General features: G+C 50.8%; 2 protein-coding genes across 6 annotated transcripts in view; one reads left to right on the top strand and one right to left on the bottom strand.

The window, feature by feature from the left end:
• Window positions 1-1,488: 1,488 nt before the first annotated feature.
• CNP (2'',3''-cyclic nucleotide 3'' phosphodiesterase) lies at window positions 1,489-9,031 on the top strand. 2 transcript variants are annotated; one of them, XM_079904349.1, is made up of 5 exons: window positions 1,521-1,606; window positions 1,770-1,959; window positions 2,882-3,551; window positions 5,561-5,700; window positions 7,103-9,031. In XM_079904349.1, exons 3-5 carry the CDS (start codon window positions 2,939-2,941, stop codon window positions 7,550-7,552), a joined length of 1,203 nt encoding a protein of 400 aa, XP_079760475.1. In that variant the 5' UTR covers window positions 1,521-1,606; window positions 1,770-1,959; window positions 2,882-2,938; the 3' UTR covers window positions 7,553-9,031. The 2 variants fall into 2 exon arrangements, with proteins under 2 accessions (XP_079760474.1, XP_079760475.1); XM_079904348.1 differs by lacking the exon at window positions 1,770-1,959 and having other exon boundaries at window positions 1,489-1,606.
• A 465-nt stretch (window positions 9,032-9,496) lies between these two features.
• DNAJC7 (DnaJ heat shock protein family (Hsp40) member C7) overlaps window positions 9,497-20,945 on the bottom strand; it is a 28,045-nt gene continuing 16,596 nt past the window's right edge. For 2 of the 4 annotated variants that reach the window (XM_079905948.1, XM_079905949.1), the window contains exons 6-14: window positions 19,410-19,528; window positions 18,554-18,707; window positions 17,858-18,022; window positions 16,943-17,034; window positions 13,639-13,712; window positions 13,117-13,263; window positions 12,732-12,884; window positions 10,592-10,654; window positions 9,499-10,183 (exon numbers count right to left, since the gene is read on the bottom strand). In XM_079905948.1, coding sequence (XP_079762074.1) covers window positions 10,146-10,183; window positions 10,592-10,654; window positions 12,732-12,884; window positions 13,117-13,263; window positions 13,639-13,712; window positions 16,943-17,034; window positions 17,858-18,022; window positions 18,554-18,707; window positions 19,410-19,528 — 1,005 coding nt within the window. In that variant the 3' untranslated portion in view covers window positions 9,499-10,145. Of the gene's footprint in view, window positions 10,184-10,591; window positions 10,655-12,731; window positions 12,885-13,116; window positions 13,264-13,638; window positions 13,713-16,942; window positions 17,035-17,857; window positions 18,023-18,553; window positions 18,708-19,409; window positions 19,529-20,945 lie in introns of all 4 variants that reach the window. The other 2 variants (XM_079905950.1, XM_079905947.1) reach the window with 2 other exon arrangements.

Consider the following 20,945-nt stretch of genomic DNA (forward strand, 5'->3'; position numbering starts at 1 on the left):
GGGTCCCACAGGTCACCTCTGTCTCTTTCTATTACTGTTTTCCCTTTAAATGTGCATCTTTCACTCTTACAAACCCTGAGTCTGTCATTTTGCCTCCTTACTCCCACCCATTCTCAGAAGAGCCTTAGAGAATGAATGAGTGGGCATGGGGTACCACTTTCCAAGCAGAACTCTGATGTTCTGATTAGGTGAGAAACACGGAGACCCCCCAAACAAGGCCTGACCCAGAATGTGACCAAGGTGTGAAATGCGGTCCTCCTCCCCAGGCCCTGTGCAAGGATCTCATGGAAGAAATGAGAAAGGTGCTAAGAAGAAAGGGTTTCAGGAGAGTGAAGAAACGGACGAGCTCCAAGGAGCTCAAAAAGCTTAAGGGGGGGAGGAAAGAGAAAGGCCTGGGAGTAGAGGTATGTCTGCCCAGCTGCTGGCCATTGGTCTTGCTGAGTACCTACTGTGTGCAGGGCACTGTGGGAGGCTTTCTGGAAGAAATAAGGATGGGACAGCCTCAGCCATCACACAGTGAGGGAGACCTACTTGTAAACCCCTAAGCCTTGAAAACAGAATGAAGTGCACGCTGGCACTGGTGGGGCTCTAGGAGCCCAGACGGAGAAGGGAGGTGTCTGCCCACGAACAGGGAGCAGCTGAGAGTAGGAGCTGCGGCTGGACCCACCTGTGCCACCCCAGGGCCGGGCGGTACAGTCAAGTAAACCAGGCTCCTCCAGCTTGTCTCCTCCTCTGTGTAACGAGTACCTGCCTCAGTGACTGGTGTAAAGATTATACGGGTGCTTAGCACAGCACCTGGTGCACAGGAAGCTCTTAAATACCCACCCACTGAGCTTTCAGTGGTTTCACAGAGGGGGTGGCTGAGCAGCTGAGGACGCGAGTTAGGATTTCATTACATTATTCATCTGCCCCTTTGGCCACTGCCATCCTAGTCCCAAACGGCTGGGGTTGGTTGGGGCAGAGGCTGGGACCTGCCGGACTAGGGGGAGGCAAGTGAGGCATTTCAGATGCAACTTTTAAGGAACGTAGGGCCAAAAAACTCAATAAGGAAGAGAAAGTATTTTAACGCAATACTGTAAAAAAACAATTAATGCAAAACCCGATGATGAGTAAAATATCAAAATTTAAAATAAAGACAGGATTCGACCTTGTACTTGCACGACCCTGCCTCCCTCGCCTCAACCTAATCTCGGCGCGGGACCCGGGAGGGGTGACTGCCTGCCTCTTCAAGGAGTTCATCATTACCTTGTACAAGAAGAAGAGGCCGCACAAGCCCTCCGCTCCCCACCCCCCCAGCGTCCGTCGCCGCACAGGTGCCTCGGAGCCCAGGTGCCCCACGCGGCGGGCGTGCGGGCGTGGGGGAGGGCGGCCGGCAGCGCTGCCGCCACGCCCCAGCGCCGAGTCAGTTTCGGGTTTCGACTCGCCGCGCCTGCGCAAAGGGGGCCGGGCTTGGCCCACCCGGGGCCAGCCCGCGCGCGCTCCGCCCCCGGGCTATGTAAGGCGGCCCCCAGCGGGGTCGCGTCACCGCTACACTCCGTGTCCCTCCGCGCAGGCGGGCGGCCCCGGAGAGCTGGTGCTGTGACGGCGGCGGCCCCTCCTCATCATGGTGAGCGGGCGCGGGAAGGCCGGGAGGGGAGCAAGCAAACCGGGCCGGGGTGGCACCTTAACGGAAAACGGGAGTATTGGGGAATTTGGGAGAGGAAGTGGCATGCAAATGAGGACGCGAAGTTCCGCAGTTGAGTCGGGGCTTTCTTGGCTCTCCGGTACAGGCCTGAGGTAGGGGTGATGCTGGGAGAGTGGGGAGTGCGGACGGACCTGGAGGAGGAAGGGAACCGCTCTGCAGAAGGTGCTGCCCCGGAGCCGACCCGGCTGGCGGGTGGGCCGGGGTAGCATGCGCTGGGCCCGCACTGGGCTGGCGTTCGGCGCCCTCCCCTGCCCAGGGCCTTGTCTGAGATAAAGGTACGCCAGCCGAGCACTCAGGGTGCTGGCGGGAGGTGGGGCCTCGCGGTTTAGAGGAGAAGGCGCTGTACAGTAAAAACTACTGATTGTCACCTGTGGGTTTTAGCAGGCAGGAAAACAAGTGGCTCAGACAGGTGCTGCTGACACACAGCAAGGGGTGAGCAGAGCTAGACCCTGGACGCAGGTGCCCTGAACCGCCCAGTCCTGGGGCAGGCACAAAGACCACGACTTTGTGGGGGGTCCAAGGGAGAGGAGGAGGAGGTGGCAGGCGTGCTGAATGAAGCCCTTTGTCTAGCGCTCTCCTGCCCTGCCCCCCGCCAGCCCTTCTGTGGGACCATTGTCCCCCCATCCCAGACAAGAGAGTATTATCTGTCACTGGCATTGTTGGGGGAAGGGAGGCGGTCTTTGGGTGACCCTTCTCCACCCTCACCCTGCTCTGTGCCCTCAGGGCCACGGCCGCTATGGCTTTGCCCATAGAGCCCCCCACCTCCAAAGAGGTCATCCTTAATAAGTGCCAGGAATATAAAGTTAGGGTTCACTCCTAGAAACGAAGGCTTCAGGCCCGCCCCTGCACGCACTTCCAGCACCGTTTTCGTTTCGAGGTGGCAGCGGTGGGCGATACTTGAGGCTAATCCTTGAGGCTACGGTTCTCACTAGAGGAAAGAGTTTAGGACCGCTCAGACAAGCATTCCTCTCCATCCTGCAAAGCCAGAAGCCATCAGGTCTCAAGGACCAAGGAGAGACGTCCAGCAACCCAAGGCTTGGAATGGTGCCCAAGGCACCAGGGGTGCCTGTCAATCAGTGCCGTAGCACCTGAGCCAGCTGGGGTTCCCGGTTAGAAAGAGGCCAGAGACAAGGAGGCGAAGCTGGCGGGGTGGCCCCGAGTGACCTGGCTGATGTCTGTCTTCCCCTCCTCACACAGAATAGAGGCTTCTCCCGAAAGAGTCAAACGTTCCTGCCCAAGATCTTCTTCCGCAAAATGTCATCCTCAGGGGCCAAGGACAAGCCAGAGCTGCAGTTTCCCTTCCTGCAGGACGAGGAGACGGTGGCCGCACTGCAGGAATGCAAAACGCTCTTCATCCTGCGCGGCCTGCCCGGGAGCGGCAAGTCCACGCTGGCCCGGGTCATCGTGGACAGGTACCGGGATGGCACCAAGATGGTGTCCGCCGACACCTACAAGATCAACCCCGGTGCCCGGGGGGCCTTCTCCGAGGAGTACAAGCAGCTGGATGAGGACCTGGCTGCTTACTGCCGCCGGGACGTCCGGGTCCTCGTGCTGGATGACACCAACCACGAGCGGGAGCGGCTGGAACAACTCTTTGAGCTGGCCGACCAGTACCAGTACCAGGTGGTGCTGGTGGAGCCCAAGACGGCGTGGCGGCTGGACTGTGCCCAGCTCAAGGAGAAGAACCAGTGGCAACTGTCAGCCGACGATCTGAAGAAGCTGAAGCCTGGTTTGGAGAAGGACTTCCTGCCGCTCTACTTCGGCTGGTTCCTGACCAGGAAGAGTTCCGAGGGCCTCCGCAAAGCCGGCCAGGCCTTCCTCGAGGAGCTGGGCAACCACAAGGCCTTCAAGAAGGAGCTGCGACACTGTAGGTGGCGGGGTGGGGGCGGGTGGGGGCAGTTAGCCTTATTTGTAAGCCCCTCTTGCTGGGCACAGGGTGCTGCGTGCCCGGGGCCATTGTTCTCAAAGCACTGGGGGAGGCAGGGGGCTCACCTGGTACCAGCAGAGGCCGCTTTGGGTGGTGGACGCTCCGTGGGTTACGGGAGAGGCGTTTGCCAGGCACCTTCCCTCTCACCGCACCCTTCCTCCTGCCCTCTGCTCCCCATCTGTGCTCTCCCAGCCTGGATCGAGGCCACTGACCCCGTCTTAGAGGTGGGAAAAACAAATTACTTACTACATCAACATTTCGTAAAACCTTGGAGGGAGAATCTGGTCCGATGTTCTCAAACTCATTTTTAGCAGCAGAACTATTTTCTAGAATAGAATATGCCATGCAGCCCTAAGCTGCAGAAAAATGACAACTTGGACTATTGTGACTCCACTGGCGATGGTTCCCAGGCCTTGAGCTATCCAGCGCACCTCCTGTGGCATCCCACAGCTCCAGAGAAGAGTCTCCCTAGTCTAGCCCCTCGTTTTTGCAGATGGGAAAATGCCCAGAAGGGTTGCGGGGTTTGCCCAAAGCTGTAGTGAAAGCTCGACTCTGTTTCCTCTAGAGGGGCCTCCCCTTACTGGGTTGGACCAGGGTTCGCTCCTGCAGGGGCTGTTTGCTCCATCGAGAGGGGAGGTTTGGGATAGGGAAGGACCCTGGTGGCCCTCCTTCTCCAGTGGCCCTTTGGGGAATATGTCACCCACTCCCACTAATCATCTGTTCTTCCTTTAACTCATTCCTAGTTCCCCCTGATTTTAGACTATCTTCATACTTGAAATATCCCCACCCGTGTTTCTTTGCATTGTCAGAGGTAATTTGTGCCGGTATAAGTTCTCAGAGAACTCTTATCTCGGCTCCTAAAATTCGAATGCTGGGAAACCGGGGAACTGTGGTACCTGCACCAGCCGGGCGTGAGCCCTTTACCTGTGAAGAGCGTGACAGAGAAGCTCCCAAGGCAGGGCTCCTAGTTAGAGCTGGTTCTGCCCTGGAGATTGCCTCTTGAAGCTGCTTTTACCGTTAAAAACTGGGATCCTTCTGCCCAGGACACAGCAGGAGAAATGTAATGGGCCACAAACAAGGCCTGCCCTCAGTGTAGAGGTCTCCCTCCCCTGTGGAGGGTGAGCGACGTCCTTTACAGGGATTCAACCCTGGGGGTAAACAGGAAAAGCCTAGTGACTCTGAAGCTAGCCATGACAAGGCTTGAAGTCTGGAAATTGAAATCACAGATACCCCAAGTCTCATCGAAACTACCAGCCACATAATGTCATCCTGTTACCTCCCAAGACCCTTCCTGCACCAGGCCCATTGTAGGCTTTCTTTCACCAAACAAGGCTGTAAGCTACCTATTATTACAGTGACCAGGTAACTTCTTGTTCAAGTGGCTGCTGAGTGAAATGGGGCACGACTAATACTTACCTAGGTGGTCTTGGGAAAACTGGGATGTGTGGTCACCCCCAGTTGTATTTGATTGACAGGTTAGGGTCCATCACTTGCCCCAGGTCCACAGGCTTGGAAGTGGGCTGGATGTTAATTATGCTGTTTCGGGCTCCTTCCATTATACCACACAGTTCCCAACCTCTTTTTTCTTTCTACCCCATTTTTCATGACCTGCTTCCCTCTTTTCAGATGCGTAGCTAGTGCAGTTCAGATTCCCGTGGCATATGCCGCCTACCCCTGGGTTACAAGTGCCTTAGTTTTCACATCTGGGTAAGAGACGTAAAAATCTCCAGAACATAAAGCAGGGAACGTGTATCAACACGTTTTCATAGCCCCAAAGTTGCTATTAATTTGACCAACTAATGGACGGTAGTGGATCGCTCAGTTATAGTGGATTGCAAATTTATACCTAATGTCTGATTTTTTTCCTCTGGGTCTCCCATGGTCTTGGTGATAGATGTTGCAATGCCCCTGCTCTCCCGCCCTGACTGCCCCACTTTCTCTCCCTTCAGTTGTCTCTGGGGATGAGCCCAGGGAGAAGATGGAACTGGTCACCTACTTTGGGAAGAGACCCCCGGGCGTGCTGCACTGCACAACCAAGTTCTGTGACTATGGGAAGGCCGCTGGGGCAGACGAGTATGCCCAGCAGGATGTGAGTGCTCCTCGGGGACACCTGGCTGAGGTGGGGAGAGGGCAGGGTCTTCTGGAGATGGGTACCGGCTCAAGGCAGGGACCACAAACCAGACAGCCTCTCAGGAAAAGAGGCAGCTCCATCCCCAGCTCACCGAAGCCTGTGTGGTGCCCCCCAGGGCCTGCCCATCAGAGCCTGTTCCTTCTGCAGATGCGCAGAGAATGCTGGTTGGCAGCAGCTCCTGCTCTGGCCTCTAAGCCTGTGTTCAGTTCCAAAGGCTAGAAGTCCCTTACCCCCAGTCTGAAGCCTGGCTGCGCTCTGAAGTGGGGAGTGTCGACAGGGAGGCTTATTGGCTTAGGGGTACCAGCCCCGCCCACAGCCTCTGACATGGGATCCTTAACCACCGGGCCTGGCCGACTCCAGCCTCCTTCAGGTTGCCTTCACAGCAAGGCCGTCCCTGACCCTCTGCCAGCTCCCCCACTTCTCTGCCTAGGTTAACGCAGCCATTTTGTTTATTCATTGGTCTCCTCCCACACGAATGGAAGCTCCCTGAGGGCAGCACTATTTACAGTGTGGCTCACCTTGTATCCTTAGCACCTACCACAGCTGCATGAATGAACACAGCACTTTCACTCCCATCTCTGTCCATTCATTTAGCAGTGTTTATTAAGCACCTGTTATGCACTAGACACTGTTAGGACCAGGGGGTGTGAGCAAAACAGGGAAGATTTCATGGTCAAAATTGGAGAGATGGGCTTTTTCAGAGAGTCAGATATAATGTAAGCCAAAGTGTATGGAGTCGATTTGGATCAAAGTCCTTTATTTCCGACCTCACCCCACCCTCCAGGATAGTGCCTGGATACCAGGGTGCTTTCACAGGGTGAGTCGAGTAGTAACGACAACAGCCCTTGTCAGGCTCTTCTTTTTTTTTTTTTGCGGTACGCGAGCCTCTCACTGTTGTGGCCTCTCCCGTTGCGGAGCACAGGCTCTGGACGCGCAGGCTCAGCGGCCATGGCTCATGGGCCCAGCCGCTCTGCGGCATGTGGGGTCTTCCCGGACCGGGGCACGAACCCGTGTCCCGTGCATCGGCAGGCGAACTCTCAAACAGTGCACCACCAGGGAAGCCCCAGGCTCTTCTTTAGTCCTCACGCTGAGGAAGGTTCTAGCCTCAGCTGTCTCTTACAGGTGAATGAGCCCTGAAGCTAGTGGGTGGGGGAGCCCGGCCTGAGCTCAGGAAGCCTTGCGTCTCATGCCTGCTCTCTGGCACCTTCATTTTTTCAAGCAGCCTGGACAGTGTCGGTGGAAAGACATCCTGCCAGCACATGGCCGTGGATGTGGATGTCTGCGGGCTCTGCTCGGTGGCACTCACTGTCCTCTCTTGATGCCGCCACCTCCAGCTCAGTCCTCTGTCCTCTCTCCGTAGGTGGTGAAGAAATCCTACGGCAAGGCCTTCATGCTGACCATCTCTGCCCTCTTTGTGACACCCAAGACGACGGGAGCCCGGGTAGAGCTGAGTGAGCAGGAGCTGGCCTTGTGGCCGAACGACGTGGACAAGCTGTCCCCCTCTGACAGCCTGGCACGGGGCAGCCGCGCGCACATCACCCTGGGCTGCGCGGGTGATGTGGAAGCCGTGCAGACGGGTATTGACCTGCTAGAGATTGTGAAGCAGGAGAAGGGGGGTAACCGCGGCGAGGAGGTGGGTGAGCTCAGCCGGGGCAAGCTCTACTCCTTGGGCAGTGGGCGCTGGATGCTGAACCTGGCCAAGAAGATGGAGGTCAGGGCCATCTTCACGGGGTACTACGGGAAGGGCAAGGCCGTGCCCACAAGGGGCGGCCGCAAAGGTGGCGCCGTTCAGTCCTGCACCATCATCTGAGTGTTCGCGGGCCACAGGCCCCCGCTCTTTACAAGGGAATGGGGAGGAGAGGGAAGCATCCCTCTGCTTGATTTTTGGTTTAAGATTTTTTTTCTTTTTTTTTTTTTTTTTTTACTCAGTTAACCTTCTTGTAACTTTTTAAAAACGTGTAAAATAACTGCTCTTTTTTCCTGCCCACCCCCTTCCCCTCTAACGCTCAAGCTCTCAACACAAGGGGGTAGGTAGGCGCCATTCAGGAACCTGGACCAAAGCTGACGAGGCTGGGCCGAGTTGGGCCTGGACCGGAGCCACGACCCCAAGCCCCGCTTACAGTTGCTGGGCCCCTAGGCCCACTGCCCCACACAGGGCCGGCTAGTGGGGAGGGACACCTCAGCGCTGCTCGTATTCACGGGGTGGTCACCACGGCCACAGAAGACTAGAGGTGGATTTGAGACGGGATGATCCCTGGGCTTTGATCCCATTTCTTAATCAGTGTAGCCCCAGAAAGCCTGGGGCTATTTACCGGGGTAGAAAAGGGGTTTTTACCTTCCACCTTTGGTCCTAAGTGCCTGTCCCCTCCTCCTCACACTGTAACTAGGTTAACAGTTTGATACTAGGGAAGAAAATAGAATAAGCAGCAGCCGCATCCCAGGCTGGCTACAGGTCTCACCCCAGGAAGCGGGTGGGCTGCCATCCTTCCAGGGGCGTAGCTCTGTCGTGTGGATGGGGAGATCAGGGCCAGAGACAGCGCCTCGGGGGGAAAGCTCCAATCTTGCTGTCTGCCCAGCCCATCTTGCCTCCTTGGTGCCTCCGGAGGCCTCTGTGCCTCCGCTAAAGGGGGTCAGTGGGTACCAAGAGCCAATGGAGTGGCCCCCAGCAGTTTCGTGCCAAGCCCCACCCGGTGCCTCTGGGAAGGGACTTTTAACATCGCTGCAGGTGCTGTGGTTCCTGGGGTGCCCTCTGCTGCCCTCTGCTCAGTAACAGGGCCTTGCTAATCGGGTTGTCACTTGACAGAAGTGCCCGGGATTTTAGTTACTATCCTGGCTTTGCCCAACCTCAGCAACTTGTAAGACTGATAATGAAATAAATCGTGTTAATCCTAGCTGCGTGCAGTCTCTCTCGCCCTCTGTGCCCAGCTCAGTCTTCCCTGGGGCAAGGGCAGGGTGCATCAGGACTGCCTTTGTCCCCAGCTTGGGGCCATCGGTCCTGTCTCCCCTCTGCGGGCTGAGCACAGCTGCGGCGAGGCTGGGCAGTGGAACACTGTTGGCTTTCACGAGGAGGCAGCGGGGAGAGGGGCTGGTCTTGGATGCACACAGGCAGTGGGAGTTGGCCGGCGTGAGGGACGTGGAGCACAGAGCTGCCACCCCCCCAGCAACTGGGCACAGGCCCACAGGTGTGCCTGCGGTTCTCTAGGGAAGGCCACCTTCAGATCAGTGCCACTTCAAACACAAGGGAAGAGCTGACTCTTCCAAGCCAACAGGGGCCTGGATGGCTACATGGGAACTTCCCAGGCCTCATGCAGTCAGCATTTCAGCGCAGCTTTGGCACTAAAGGGGGAAGGCTGAAAAGAAAGGGGCAGAGGCTCAGATGGAAGAGGAATAGCTATTTGGGCCAAGGTCTTTACCCAGCCATCTCTACTTACCCAAAGCACCAAAAATCAGAGCTTCAGCCAAAGCTTCAAGTGTGTCTGCCTGGAACTGAAATTATTCACCACAAACACAAAAGCTTGACCTGAACAGCATGACATATACCACTGCTTCCTCCCCCTGCTTGCCTCCCATACAGGAAGGGACACCAGTGGAAAAGTCAAGGGGCGTTTGCTAAGAATGCTGTTTCCAGCTAAGTGAGCTGACGTCAGCGCCCAGATCCCTGCACCCAGGAGCTGCCTGTCCCACTTGGAAAGGGTCTGAGGGTCAAAAAGGCAGGATTTTGTCCTTGTCACCATCTCCCTCAAGCTGTGAGAACTCAGAGCCCGTGTAAACCTCTGGGTTAGCCCAGCCTGACACCTGGCACCCACTTTGGACACATGCAGATTCTAGTGATTTCTGGTGGCCCTACCATAAAATGTGTTTTCTGAACTCGCTGCCCCATGACTGGCATCAGGCTGGGCACGGCAGCATCCCCAGGGCCTGCTCAGCACTCCCGTGCTAAACCGATTTGGGGGCAGCCAGCACCCCACCTGCCCCCAGGTGCCCCCACCCCTCGTGGGGTGGCTCGCGGAGCCTAAAGTCCACGTGGGCATCAGCTCCGTGCTGGGGGCTCAGCTCTGGCCCACTGACTCTGGAGTGACACAAAGCAGTTGCCAGAGCAAAGTGCCAGAAAGGGTCAAAACATTTTATTCTCTTAATTTTTTTTTTTTAATAAAGTTAAACAGTAAAACAAAAATTCACAAGCTGCCCTGTCCACCCCCCACCTCCCTCCCCTACCCGCAGTCTTCGGCACTGGCTCCCTTTCCTTCACCCCACTCACACAGACACTGGGTATCCAACTGAGAAAACGAAACTGCTCTAAGTACGTGGATCATAATGAAGGGAGGAGGTGAGCTGTGTCCAGCCACATTCGAGGTTAAACGGAGCAAGTCTGCATTTTCTGGGTTCTGGATGGTTTCCTTTCATTAGCCAAACTGAAAAAAGAAATTCCCTGGACCAGATGCTGTAGGGAAAAGAAAAGCTTGTTAGCTGGCTCTGTGGGTTTTCTGGGGGAAGATCAGTTTGCCCTGATTATGCAGAGTCTTTAAGGGCTACTTCAAACAGAAAAACCTCTAAGGGTATCAAACAGGCTGGGCCTTGGGGTGCAGGAGGGAGCATGCAAGCAGGTTGCACGTGCGTAGTTCTAACACCTTCACTCTTGCAGAGAAGCTCCGGTACTAGGAAGCTTAGAGACATCTCCCTGACCCTGTGCAGGTGTGCCCGCAAACCCCTCCTCCATCCTCAGCAGCACCCGAGGGTGTAGATGTCCTGCTGGACGAGAATTCTGCTGCCTCCACTGTTGGGCCCCTAGTGCTGCCTAACTGGGGAGTCCTTGTGTCGGTTTGTGGTCTGGGAACTCAGGCACACCCACCTTCAAAGCTGAAGCCCCCAGGACCGCCGAAGAATGCCTTGAAGATATTGTTTGCATCAAAATCTGCGGAGCAAAGTGAGGAGCAGAGAAGGCACAAAAAGGTGAAAAAATTAGAAGTGTCTGAAGAGGAACTTAAGAGAGACCCATCCTCTAATGGGTCTCCAAAGCTTTCCCAGATAATATCACTTCCCTCCTTTCCCCAAACTTCACCGACGAGAGGTGATCCCACTACTTGATCCCACTCCCAGGATGTGTTCCCTTCTTCCAAGCATGGTCCCAAAGGAAAGCTTTCTTTGCCTCAACCCACTTCACTGGGCCTTCTCAACAACTGGAAATGCCATTTGCGCTTTACGACATAAGACTTTCTCCACACTGTCTCCCTATAATGCTGGGGCTGCTACTGAAAAGACTAAAATGTATCACTTAAGTGCTACTAAGACTGTATAGAAGAATGAGACCTATGATTTACTGCATGTGTTTGATGCCACACTCTGTCTACGCTGTATGCCAGGAAAAAAGCTATAGTTTACTAAGCACCTACCAGGTGCCAACCACGGTGCTGGGTACTTTGCATACATTGTATCATTGAGTACCAATTTATACTCAACAAAACCTAAGCAGAAGCTCAAGTACCTTGCCCAAGATCACGCGGCCAGTGAAAGCAACAACACAACACTGCCAACTCCTGTGTGCCTCTAGCACCGTGCTCTTCACCAGGCCGCAGCGCACCTCACACCGCCAGTCTGCCTAACTCCCTAAGCTGCGCAGGATTTATCTCCACCAGCCAATCCCACCCACAGGCACATCGTGTCCAAAAGTGAATTTTTCTTCGCCCGTGTATCTGCTCATGTTCCTGGGTCCCCAGCTCAGGGAACAGCCCCATCAGGCCAGCTGTGCCAAAGCCACTCTTGCCTTAGTCCTCTGCCTCGCCCAACATGTTCTGCAGCCACTCCTGTTGATTCTCACACTGTCTCCCGATTGTACCCTCCGATTCTCTCCTAGTGATTGTGTCTTCCTTCCTCCTCACCCTTTCCAAACCAGCTCGCCTCACTGCCATCACAAATACATCTCCAGAGCCTAAATGAGGTCCATGGCTCCCCGACTTGTATCCCTTCAACAGCTTTCGACTGCTTACAACTCTCCTCAACTGCTGGGCAGAGCAATGTTTATTATTTTTTTTTTTGGCGGGGGGGAGCTGCACCTCACAGCATTAAAACCATGCCCCCTACAGCGGAAGCGCAGAGTCCCAAACACTGGACCGTCAGGCAAGTCCAAAGCTAGGTGTTATAACACACACACGCACGCACGCGCGCGCGAACTGGCAAGGTGAGAACTATCTGTAGAGCATCAACCTTATTCTAAATTCCAATACATTTTCTCAGTGGAAGAGAAAGGCCTGGCGTCAGAGGCAGTGGTCTGAGAACTGGGCATTGTTCGGGGCTTCTTTTCTCTCCACCTAAGCTCACAGTCAGCAATGACGCTCACGGCTGCACTTTACTTCATTCTAGGTCTTCTGGGGAAACTGCAGTCTGTGAGGGCTTACAGGAATGTGTGAGACGCATAAGTATCAGCAAACACTTTGCAGTGGGGGAAGAAAGAACTTCCAGCGGAAAGGAGAAGCCCACATTCTTTCCTGCAGCCTCTAAGGCCTGCTGAGGTCTGAGCCAGCTTCTGTGCAGTTCTCACCGCTCTGTGCCTCGAGCACCCTCTATCCTCCTAGCTGAGCCCCTGGTAGCTCCCACAAGGTGCTATGCTTTTCTGCACACCCAAGCCTTCCCTTGCTAGTGCTGACCTCCTCGGCACCCACTCTGCACCCTTGACACCTGCTATATTTTATTGCCCTCGTTGGACTCCATGTCTATTAGACCAGGGGTCAGACTTGGCCTATGGGCCAGAGTTTTCAAACCCCTGGACTGTGGGTTCCCGGACGTCAGGGAATGTTTGATTCACCTTTGTTATTTTCCACACCCATCAGAGTACCTCACACATTACAGGTACTTATCAGAGTGCACTTTACAAACTGCAGAGCATCACTGGCTGATTACATAAGATTCTCCCTCTGGAGTGTCTTTAGAAAAAACGGTAACGTTCCGCAGCTGTCAGATTCATCCTAGGCTGCCCCAACCAACTGCCAACTCACCACCCATATTCATGCCCTCTTCATCCAGGTCTTGTCCACTGTCATATCGAGTCTTTTTCTTGGGGTCGGAGAGAATGGTAAAAGCTTCTCCGACTTCCTTGAACTTTTTCTCCTCCTCCTTCTGAACTTCAGCACTGGCTCCACTGTGCCGATCTAATGGGAGGAGTATGGGAAGAACTCAGAGCCTGAAGAAAACAAAGTCTGACAGAAAGACCACATTATCCCTGATTTTAGAATCTGGTACTTCCCGAACTTGGAGGGTATGGAACTGAGCAACACCTTATTCCAGCTGAGCAGCCTCTCTGAGGCTTTCGTGCTGGACTGAGCTTGGCAGCGGCCGGCCTAGCCTGCTCCCCGCACCGAGCCCCCTCCCCACCCGCGCTACCTGGATGGTGCATCAAGGCCCGTTTCCGATAAGCTTTCTTGATCTCGTCCTCAGAGGCATTCTTGTCTACTCCGAGAATCTTGTAGTAATCTTTCCTCTTACTCTTCTTCAGTTCCAGCTGTGCATTTTTTAGGAGCTGTTTGTGTTCTGGAGGAAGACATCTGGCGTCAACAACGCACCTGATTCTGGCTTCCCTTACCAGGCCCCGCCCAGATGCCCTGGAGTCAGAAGCCTCATTAACCTTACCAGGGGCTTTTACGGTGTTTTCTTCTGGAGATTAAAAAAATCTGCTAGGTATGTTCTTCACATTGGCCTCATCACACAGAAAAGCAAGTGTAAGTGACAGGGAGGACTGGGGACCAGAAAACAGGTGCCTTGTCCCACTCTCGGGGTCTCTGCTCACTTCTTCAAATAAGCTCCAGGTTCATTCATCCCTGAATCAAACTACTCCTATGTCCAGTTTTAGGACCTACAGGTCAGACCACACAATTCCCTGAGAAACATGCTCTCAAACTCCTTTACCTTTTGTTTTCTCCGTCTGATACACTTTTTCATAGTCCCGTACTGCTTCTTCATACTGTTCTGTGTCCATGTAACTGAGAAGGAAATACAGGGCAGTACAGCGACGTAAATAGCAGTGGCCTTCAGTACCACTCTAGGGGAAGAGGCGCGGCTCAAGCGAGAGACACACACTTTTGGTTGAGACGCTTCATGAAACAGGAGTCCTTAAGCTAGCCATGTGAAAAATGAACTACCAAGTCCTCGAGAGAGAGAGAGAGGTCTCATGCCACTTGCACCTAACCAGCAAAGTGATATTCTGCTCTGAGCAGACAGCAACCAAGGGGAGAAAGTTCCTTCTGATTTCACTCAGAGCCACCGAGAGGCATCTGGATCACCTCAGGAGAGACAAACGTGAAGGTACCCACTTGATTACTTGGGACTGAAACACAGGAGAAAAACTATCAAGTGAGGTCAATGGATATGGAAGAGCTTGGAAACAGTGAGTACCATAAACATACAGGGCCAGCTCCAATCCAGAGGTGTGGGATTCGTCAGCCACTGGAAGGATCAAGTTCAAGGTGGTGGCTGCTGGCAAATGCTTCCATTAAGACTAATCAATCCGAGAGATGTAGGTTAATGAGATAGAAAAGGAGACGTAAACACAGGCTTGCTTCTACTTCAATAGCACAGAAGAATGGAGGGCCCCTGGCCCAAGATGGGAGGAAACAAGCTTGACAGGCTGATCGCCAGACCTTTTAAGTGTCTCTTCCACAGAAGTAAAGGGCATTTTCCTGATAATATCACTGGCTCCAAGACTGGCCTACCGATTAAACAGACTCTGGTAGCAGTTCCAGACAGTCACCATCAGCTGGGGAGTGGGAAGTGACCATGCAGTGCAGCTAGCCACTGCACAAAGAGGTTCAATTTATTACACTGCTGCCACACAAGCCGATCTTTGCAAACATCACAGAGCCCCACCAGGCTTAGAGGCCAGAGCAGGGGGAGCACTACTGATGTGGCTGGCAAAAGTGAAGCCCAACATCTTAGGCATCTGATTTTCTGGCCACATCTTGATTAATGACTTTTAAAAAATGGTGACAAAACCAATGCCCCACAGACGCAAGGCACAAATGCTACTAGGAGTACAGAGAACCTATCTGCAGGATGAAGTATAATAATATAAACTGAAGTAACAGAAAATTAAGAACTGACAGCTCTGGGTATAGAAATGATGTGACAAACAAGCTACCTTGATGGACTTACCAGGCCCTACATAATGTACTAAATAAGCTTATATTAGTGATTTGCATTTTTACTTCACATTTTTTTTTAAATTCAAGGACATCCTTACATTAAAATTTTTTTTTTTAAGTTGAAGAAAAAGTAGAAAAGTAGAGCTTTAGGGCAAATGTAGCAAAGATCTGGCCTCTCCCCACCTGTAGGGGTGAGCTGAGGCGGACTGGGGCAGTAGTCAGGGCTCTCGTAAGGCTCTGGCCTGAACTAATCTCCAGTACTTCTTGTCAATCCCAGCTGCCTGAGGGGACTGGTGCCAAGCCCTCCGCCGACTGTGCCGAACAGTGCACGCTGTCCTCTGCGGCAGGATCTCATGGCAGAGCCACTCAAGAGAACAGTTCTGTTTCTACCACAAAGATAAGGAGCTATCTGATCAAAGCAATTCCTGATTTTTATTTATTGCACATATGAAAAACAAAGTCCTTCATCCCATTACCCTCCTAACAAATCCAGAATTTTCTGTTCTCTTCCCAACCCTGTTCAAACACTACAGTGTTCCATTGAGTTGATACAGTATTATGTATCCAGCCACCCCCTTCCCACTAGACATCTAGGTGAGATTCTCCTCTTATGCTATTACAATAACACTGCAGTAAACATGTATATAGCATTTTGTGTCTGATAAAATAAGTCTTTAGCTGGGTCAAAGGGTACGCTTTTGTCTTCCATGTGTGTCTGCAAGTGGTTTGAAAAGATGAGATGACTGACAGTTGGTCTCACAGAATCTGTAATATAATTCCGTGTATGTTTGTTGGACAGATTTAGTCATCTACTTAGAAATTCACTTAAAAAAAAAAAAAAGCACTACACACAGGAGTTTTCCTATTTTTTAAAAACGTGGATAGGGCTTCCCTGGTGGCGCAGTGGTTGAGAGTCCGCCTGCCGATGCAGGGGACACGGGTTCGTGCCCCAGTCCGGGAAGATCCCACATGCCGCGGAGCGGCTGGGCCCGTGAGGCATGGCCACTGAGCCTGCGCGTCCGGAGCCTGTGATCTGCAACAGGAGAGGCCACAACAGTGAGAGGCCACAACAGTGAGAGGCCCGCATACCGCAAAAAAAAAAAAAAAACGTGGATAATTTTGAGAAAACTAAATGGGGAGTAGCCCATGCTCTGCACAACTGGTGAGACTGGAAAGCTTGAAGAACTATGGGCTCATCAGGTAGCAGTAACAGCACCTGTCTTTGGCTATGCCATTTCATGACAAGGAATGGGATGGGTGTTGGAGGACTGGTATACAACAAATAGGTCTTCCTTTAGGAACTTTAAAGACAGGACATTCTTCTCCGGCTGGGAAATTAACCTGAAAAAAGAAAAGATGGATTCTGGGGAGAGGTCTCTCCTAGCCCCTGCTCATGTTCCTGTCCGGAGAAAAGAGTCTAGTGGGGTCAAGAATAAAATGAACAAGTATGCTGGGGAGCAACCTGACTCTGAAGGCAAATCGGAGCACTAGACCTAGGCAGGAATATCCTAGTCAGACAAGGATATTTCAAAAGGGGCTTCCATATACTGCTGGGAGGCTGAGCCAGATTAAATCCCTTCCTGTCAAAAGACTGGCTTCCCTAACCCAGAACATACAGGATAGGCACAACTCTCAACTATCACAAGAGATACCTTTCCTCCTCTTCCAAGCACCATACATTCATTCAACAAAACATTAATCGAGTGAGCACCTACTGTGTGCCAAGCACCAAGCACTATGCCAAGTTAGAGCAAAAGTGTACAACACAAAATAAAATCTCCAAAGGAAATGGATTTAAACTTTAACAAAAGGAATTTGGGTCAGGCATCAGAGGAAACTTACTGACCGTGAGGGGCGTAAGACACTGGCATGGGAGACTGAGGGAGCTTGTGCAATCTCCTTCGCTGGAGGTCTATAAAGATAGTCTAGGGCTGGAACAATCCCACCTAGAGGCAGGGGGAAGGACCAAATGACCTCACAACATCCCTGGGTCTGCTTCATCATCCATAATGCAATTCCCCTGGCAGGCCAGCAGCAACACCCTCTTCCCCCCACCCACCAGAGGAACTTACCACTGAGCTCTTCTCAAGTAGGCTTTTATATAAGTGTCATCAAGCTTCACTGCATTTGTGCAGTCTTCTATTGCATCATCTAGTTTCCTAAGCTTCAGGAAAAAGAGGAGCAGTCATACTTCACATCTTGGGTGACTGAGGGAGCCCAGAAGCTGTGGGCATGGCTTCAAAATTCTAGGAGGATCGATCAGTCATGCTGGCCCCCTAACCGCCACACTCATTCTTGGTCACTGGAAAGCCAGTATCTCAGAGGGCTAAGGACACCAAATTCAAAATTGGTTTCTTTTCTAAATGATGGAAGCAAAGCACACTTATCTGCAAGGATAAACCACCTCTACCATTCCAGGTTAGTGCCCAACCAAGACATGGAAAGAGTAAGGGTGGTTCCTGCCTCCTATTCTTCCAGAGGCCAACTGGAGGGATCAGAATTACTGTGATTTTTAAACCACTAGGACTCTGCAAGAGCAAGGAGCCTATTCTTTCTGACAGTTGTGTGGGACAGAACTTAGGACATTTTCAACTGAGCATGGTGACCATCAGTTATACTGGAGAAAAAAACTAAGCCTGCCTCATACTCGAATTTCCTCCAAATCACTCCTAAAAAAGAAATAATCACTTGCTTAGGCAAAAAGAAGCAATACTTGCTTTAAAAATTGTCCCAAAGCCTCTAGCCATTCTTTTACTGGAAGAAAGAAACTTGAACAACAGGTGGGAATATCCTTCCGAACTGTCCCTCAAGTGCCCCTAAATTCCACAGAAAAACTAAAAGCTTGCCTCTCAGAAGGAAGTTCCTAACAAGCTGAAACATCAACCTTTTCTCATCTGGCTTACCCTCATTGGGCAAATTTCCCAAGACTGCTTTGTTGGCCCTTAAAAATATCTCCATAGGCCCCAAGCCCCAGACCAAGTGCTTACCTTGGAATTAACCGTACCCCGATTACAGTAGAGTTTAGCATTTGTTTTTATATTATTGGGGTCTATCCCCAGGGCTTCTGTGTACAGTTCATATGCTAGCTTGTAATTTCCTTCTTTAAATGCTTTATTCCCATCTTCTTTCTTTGCTTTAAGTGCTTTGGCATTCTACAGAGAAAAGCAAGGGGAGGTCAGTTCACATCCAGAAAGCCTCGTCTGAGAGGCCACTGCACAGAGAGGCCAGAGTCTATTTTCAATTGCTTAGATCCCAGCGGTTTAGCATCACATGGCCCTCCACCCTGCGCAACTCCACCACCTGGGCTATTTGTTGCTCACTGGTGCTTCCTACAGAGTGGACAGGGGAAACCAAGATTTATAAAAGAATACCAATGAGACCTGTGTTACCCAGGGTTTACCTCCACGCCCCAGGATAAGCATTACTATCTTTTCTTCACTGAAGGAAGAAAAAAAGAAAAAACACACTTAGATATTAAAAGGATCTGACCCTATAGATCACATTTACCTTTAGGCAAATAAAAGTTGCCCTGAAATAATTTCTCATGAAAGGATCAAGCATCCTGGCAGGGAGGGAAGAAGTGCTATCACATTCCCTGTGATTCTAAAACCTTCCACCCTAACTCTCTAAAAGGCTCAAAAAGAAAGCTTTCTTTCCTACCAGATCTGGTGCCTAGAACTTACTCTGCAAGCAACGCAGGCCTTCTCATGGTCAGGAGCCATCCGGAGAGCTTGGACAAAAAACTGAACCGCCTTCTCAATACAATCTTCATAATAAAGGCAAAGACCTCGTACATATAGAGCATCGGCATTGGTGGAATCCATTCGTAAAATGTCACTGCAATAGCCAGAAAGGGGCACATTCAGCTGTGGTTAGGATCTCCCCCACCATTACTATCATTTGGCCAGTTTTTTTCTTGACCATGTGTCTAATATGGAAAGTATCCAAAAGTAGATTCCCAAGCACTCTTCCCAACCTGTCCCCAAATAAATCACCTGTATCTATCCTTATATACTTCTTGTGTCTCACAATCTTATTAGATCAGGGGTTGGTAAATATAGCCCACAGGCCACATCCTATCTGCTGCTGGTTTTTGTAAATAAAGTTTTATTGAAACTCAGCCACACCATTTGTTTATCTATTATCTATGGCTGCTTTTACACTATAGTGACTGAGTTTAATTGTTAACAGGGACAACACGGCCTGCAAAGTCTAAAATATTTACTATCCAGCCCTTTAGAGTTCACAAACCCCTTGAGTAGAAAGAAACGGACATTTAAAAAACAAAAACACACCAAAAAATCCACACATCTCTTCTTTCACATATAGCTCAAGTACCTACTGAACTCCTACATAAATACCTTTGGATTTTCGGTATAATACCCGGTCTAACCTTTGGCTTTAAGTCCCAGGAAGGTCTGATCACCCTGGCTGGCCTACCTACAGGACAATATGTTAACTCCTGTTGTAGGGAACTGCCAGACAGCATTTGTCCAGTGATAGCTGGCATTTTAATACAAAACTGGCCTGACTTCATACCTGGCCACAGACTGTGCTTCTGGATAACGACCCAGCATTGCTAAACATTCTGCTTTGAGGATTTTGAAGCGATGGCAGGCAGGGGCATATTCTAGGGCACGGTCCATGCAAAAAACAACCTATGGGGAAGAAGAAAGCAAATAAGGTTCTTCATCCTGGACTCCAGAAAATGTCTTGACTTTAGTTTGGTCACAGGCAACAGATTCAAAGGGAAGTAATACCAGAGTTTAAGAATATACCTGTTTAAACAAACAAACAAACAAATATATATATACACACACACACAAACACACCCCTAATTTATTTGATTAAACCACTGAAATGAGGAGAGCAGCCGATCCAGATGATAATGATGACAGCAAACATTTACTAAGTACTTTATATATTAACCCATTTAATGCCCACAACAATTTTCTGAAGCAGGTAATATTAATACCCTTATTTTACTGATGAAAAAACTGAAGTAGAGATTAAGTAACTTGTTCAAGGTCACCAAAGCTTGGACCTTGGACCAAATAGGAACAGAATTTGATCTTAGACACAAAGACTCCAGAGCCTATAACCTTAATCACCATACTAAGGTGCCTCCACAGGGAATCATATCGATAGTGACTGTGATCAAAACTCACATTCTTCTAGTAGAAATACCATTATTTGCTACTTTGCATAATTCATCATGCTTAGCCTACTAAGTAAGACAAGGAATACCAAAAAGAGAACCTGATAAAGAATCATTACTCCCTATATTACTGAAATTGCTCACAGTTCCCTCCTTCCTGTGGCATAAGCCTCACATGGTGGCCACTCTTCCACTTCCACTTTAGTACAGAAATATCTAATGATTAGTTTGCTTTCAATAGTCCTAAACTATACCTAACACATTGCTATACAAACCAAAAAGGTTCTCTCTCTCTCTCTCTCTCTCTCACACACACACACACACACACAGCTGAGATTATTTCAGTCTTTCAGCTTCATAAAGACTTCCATATATTCCTATTTTTTCTGAGTTTGTTCTCTGAGCTTTCACTTTGGTTTATCTATTTTTCCTGGGAAATCCTTCCTGAATCATATTCTCCTCCAAGAATAACTGACCCGATGGAGAAATCTGGAGTTAAGGGACACCCGTTCCCTCTAAGAATCTGGTCATAGGAATCAGGAAGAGATGAAGTCTGAAAACTGGAAGCAGAAATAACTCAAATTCCATCAACAGGAGACTGGTTAGGCAATGTAAACACTCATATACTAGAACACTAACTACTATGTGGATCTAAAATAGAATGAAGAAGTTCTGCATATACTAATATGGAAAGACTTCCAAGGTCTATTAAGTGGGGGTGGGGGGGAAGCAAGGTACAGAACTTTGCAGAGCGTTATTACCTTTCATGCAAAAAGAAAGAAAGAAAGAAAGAAAATTAAGAATCTATCTTTGTATTTGTTGGGAATTCCCTGGCGGTCCTGTGGTTAGGACTTGGTGCTTTCACTGCTGGGGCCAGGGTTCAATCCCTCGTCAGGGAACTAAGATCCTACGAGGCA

Source organism: Stenella coeruleoalba (genome assembly GCF_951394435.1).
Source record: "Stenella coeruleoalba genome assembly, chromosome: 19".
NCBI classification, from domain to species: Eukaryota; Metazoa; Chordata; class Mammalia; order Artiodactyla; family Delphinidae; genus Stenella; species Stenella coeruleoalba.

Coding starts and splice junctions, on each gene's coding strand:
- CNP (XM_079904348.1), top strand. Junction 3,552..5,560: donor CAAGAAGGAGCTGCGACACT/GTAGGTGGCGGG, acceptor CTCTCCCTTCAG/TTGTCTCTGGGGATGAGCCC. Junction 5,701..7,102: donor ACGAGTATGCCCAGCAGGAT/GTGAGTGCTCCT, acceptor CTCTCTCCGTAG/GTGGTGAAGAAATCCTACGG.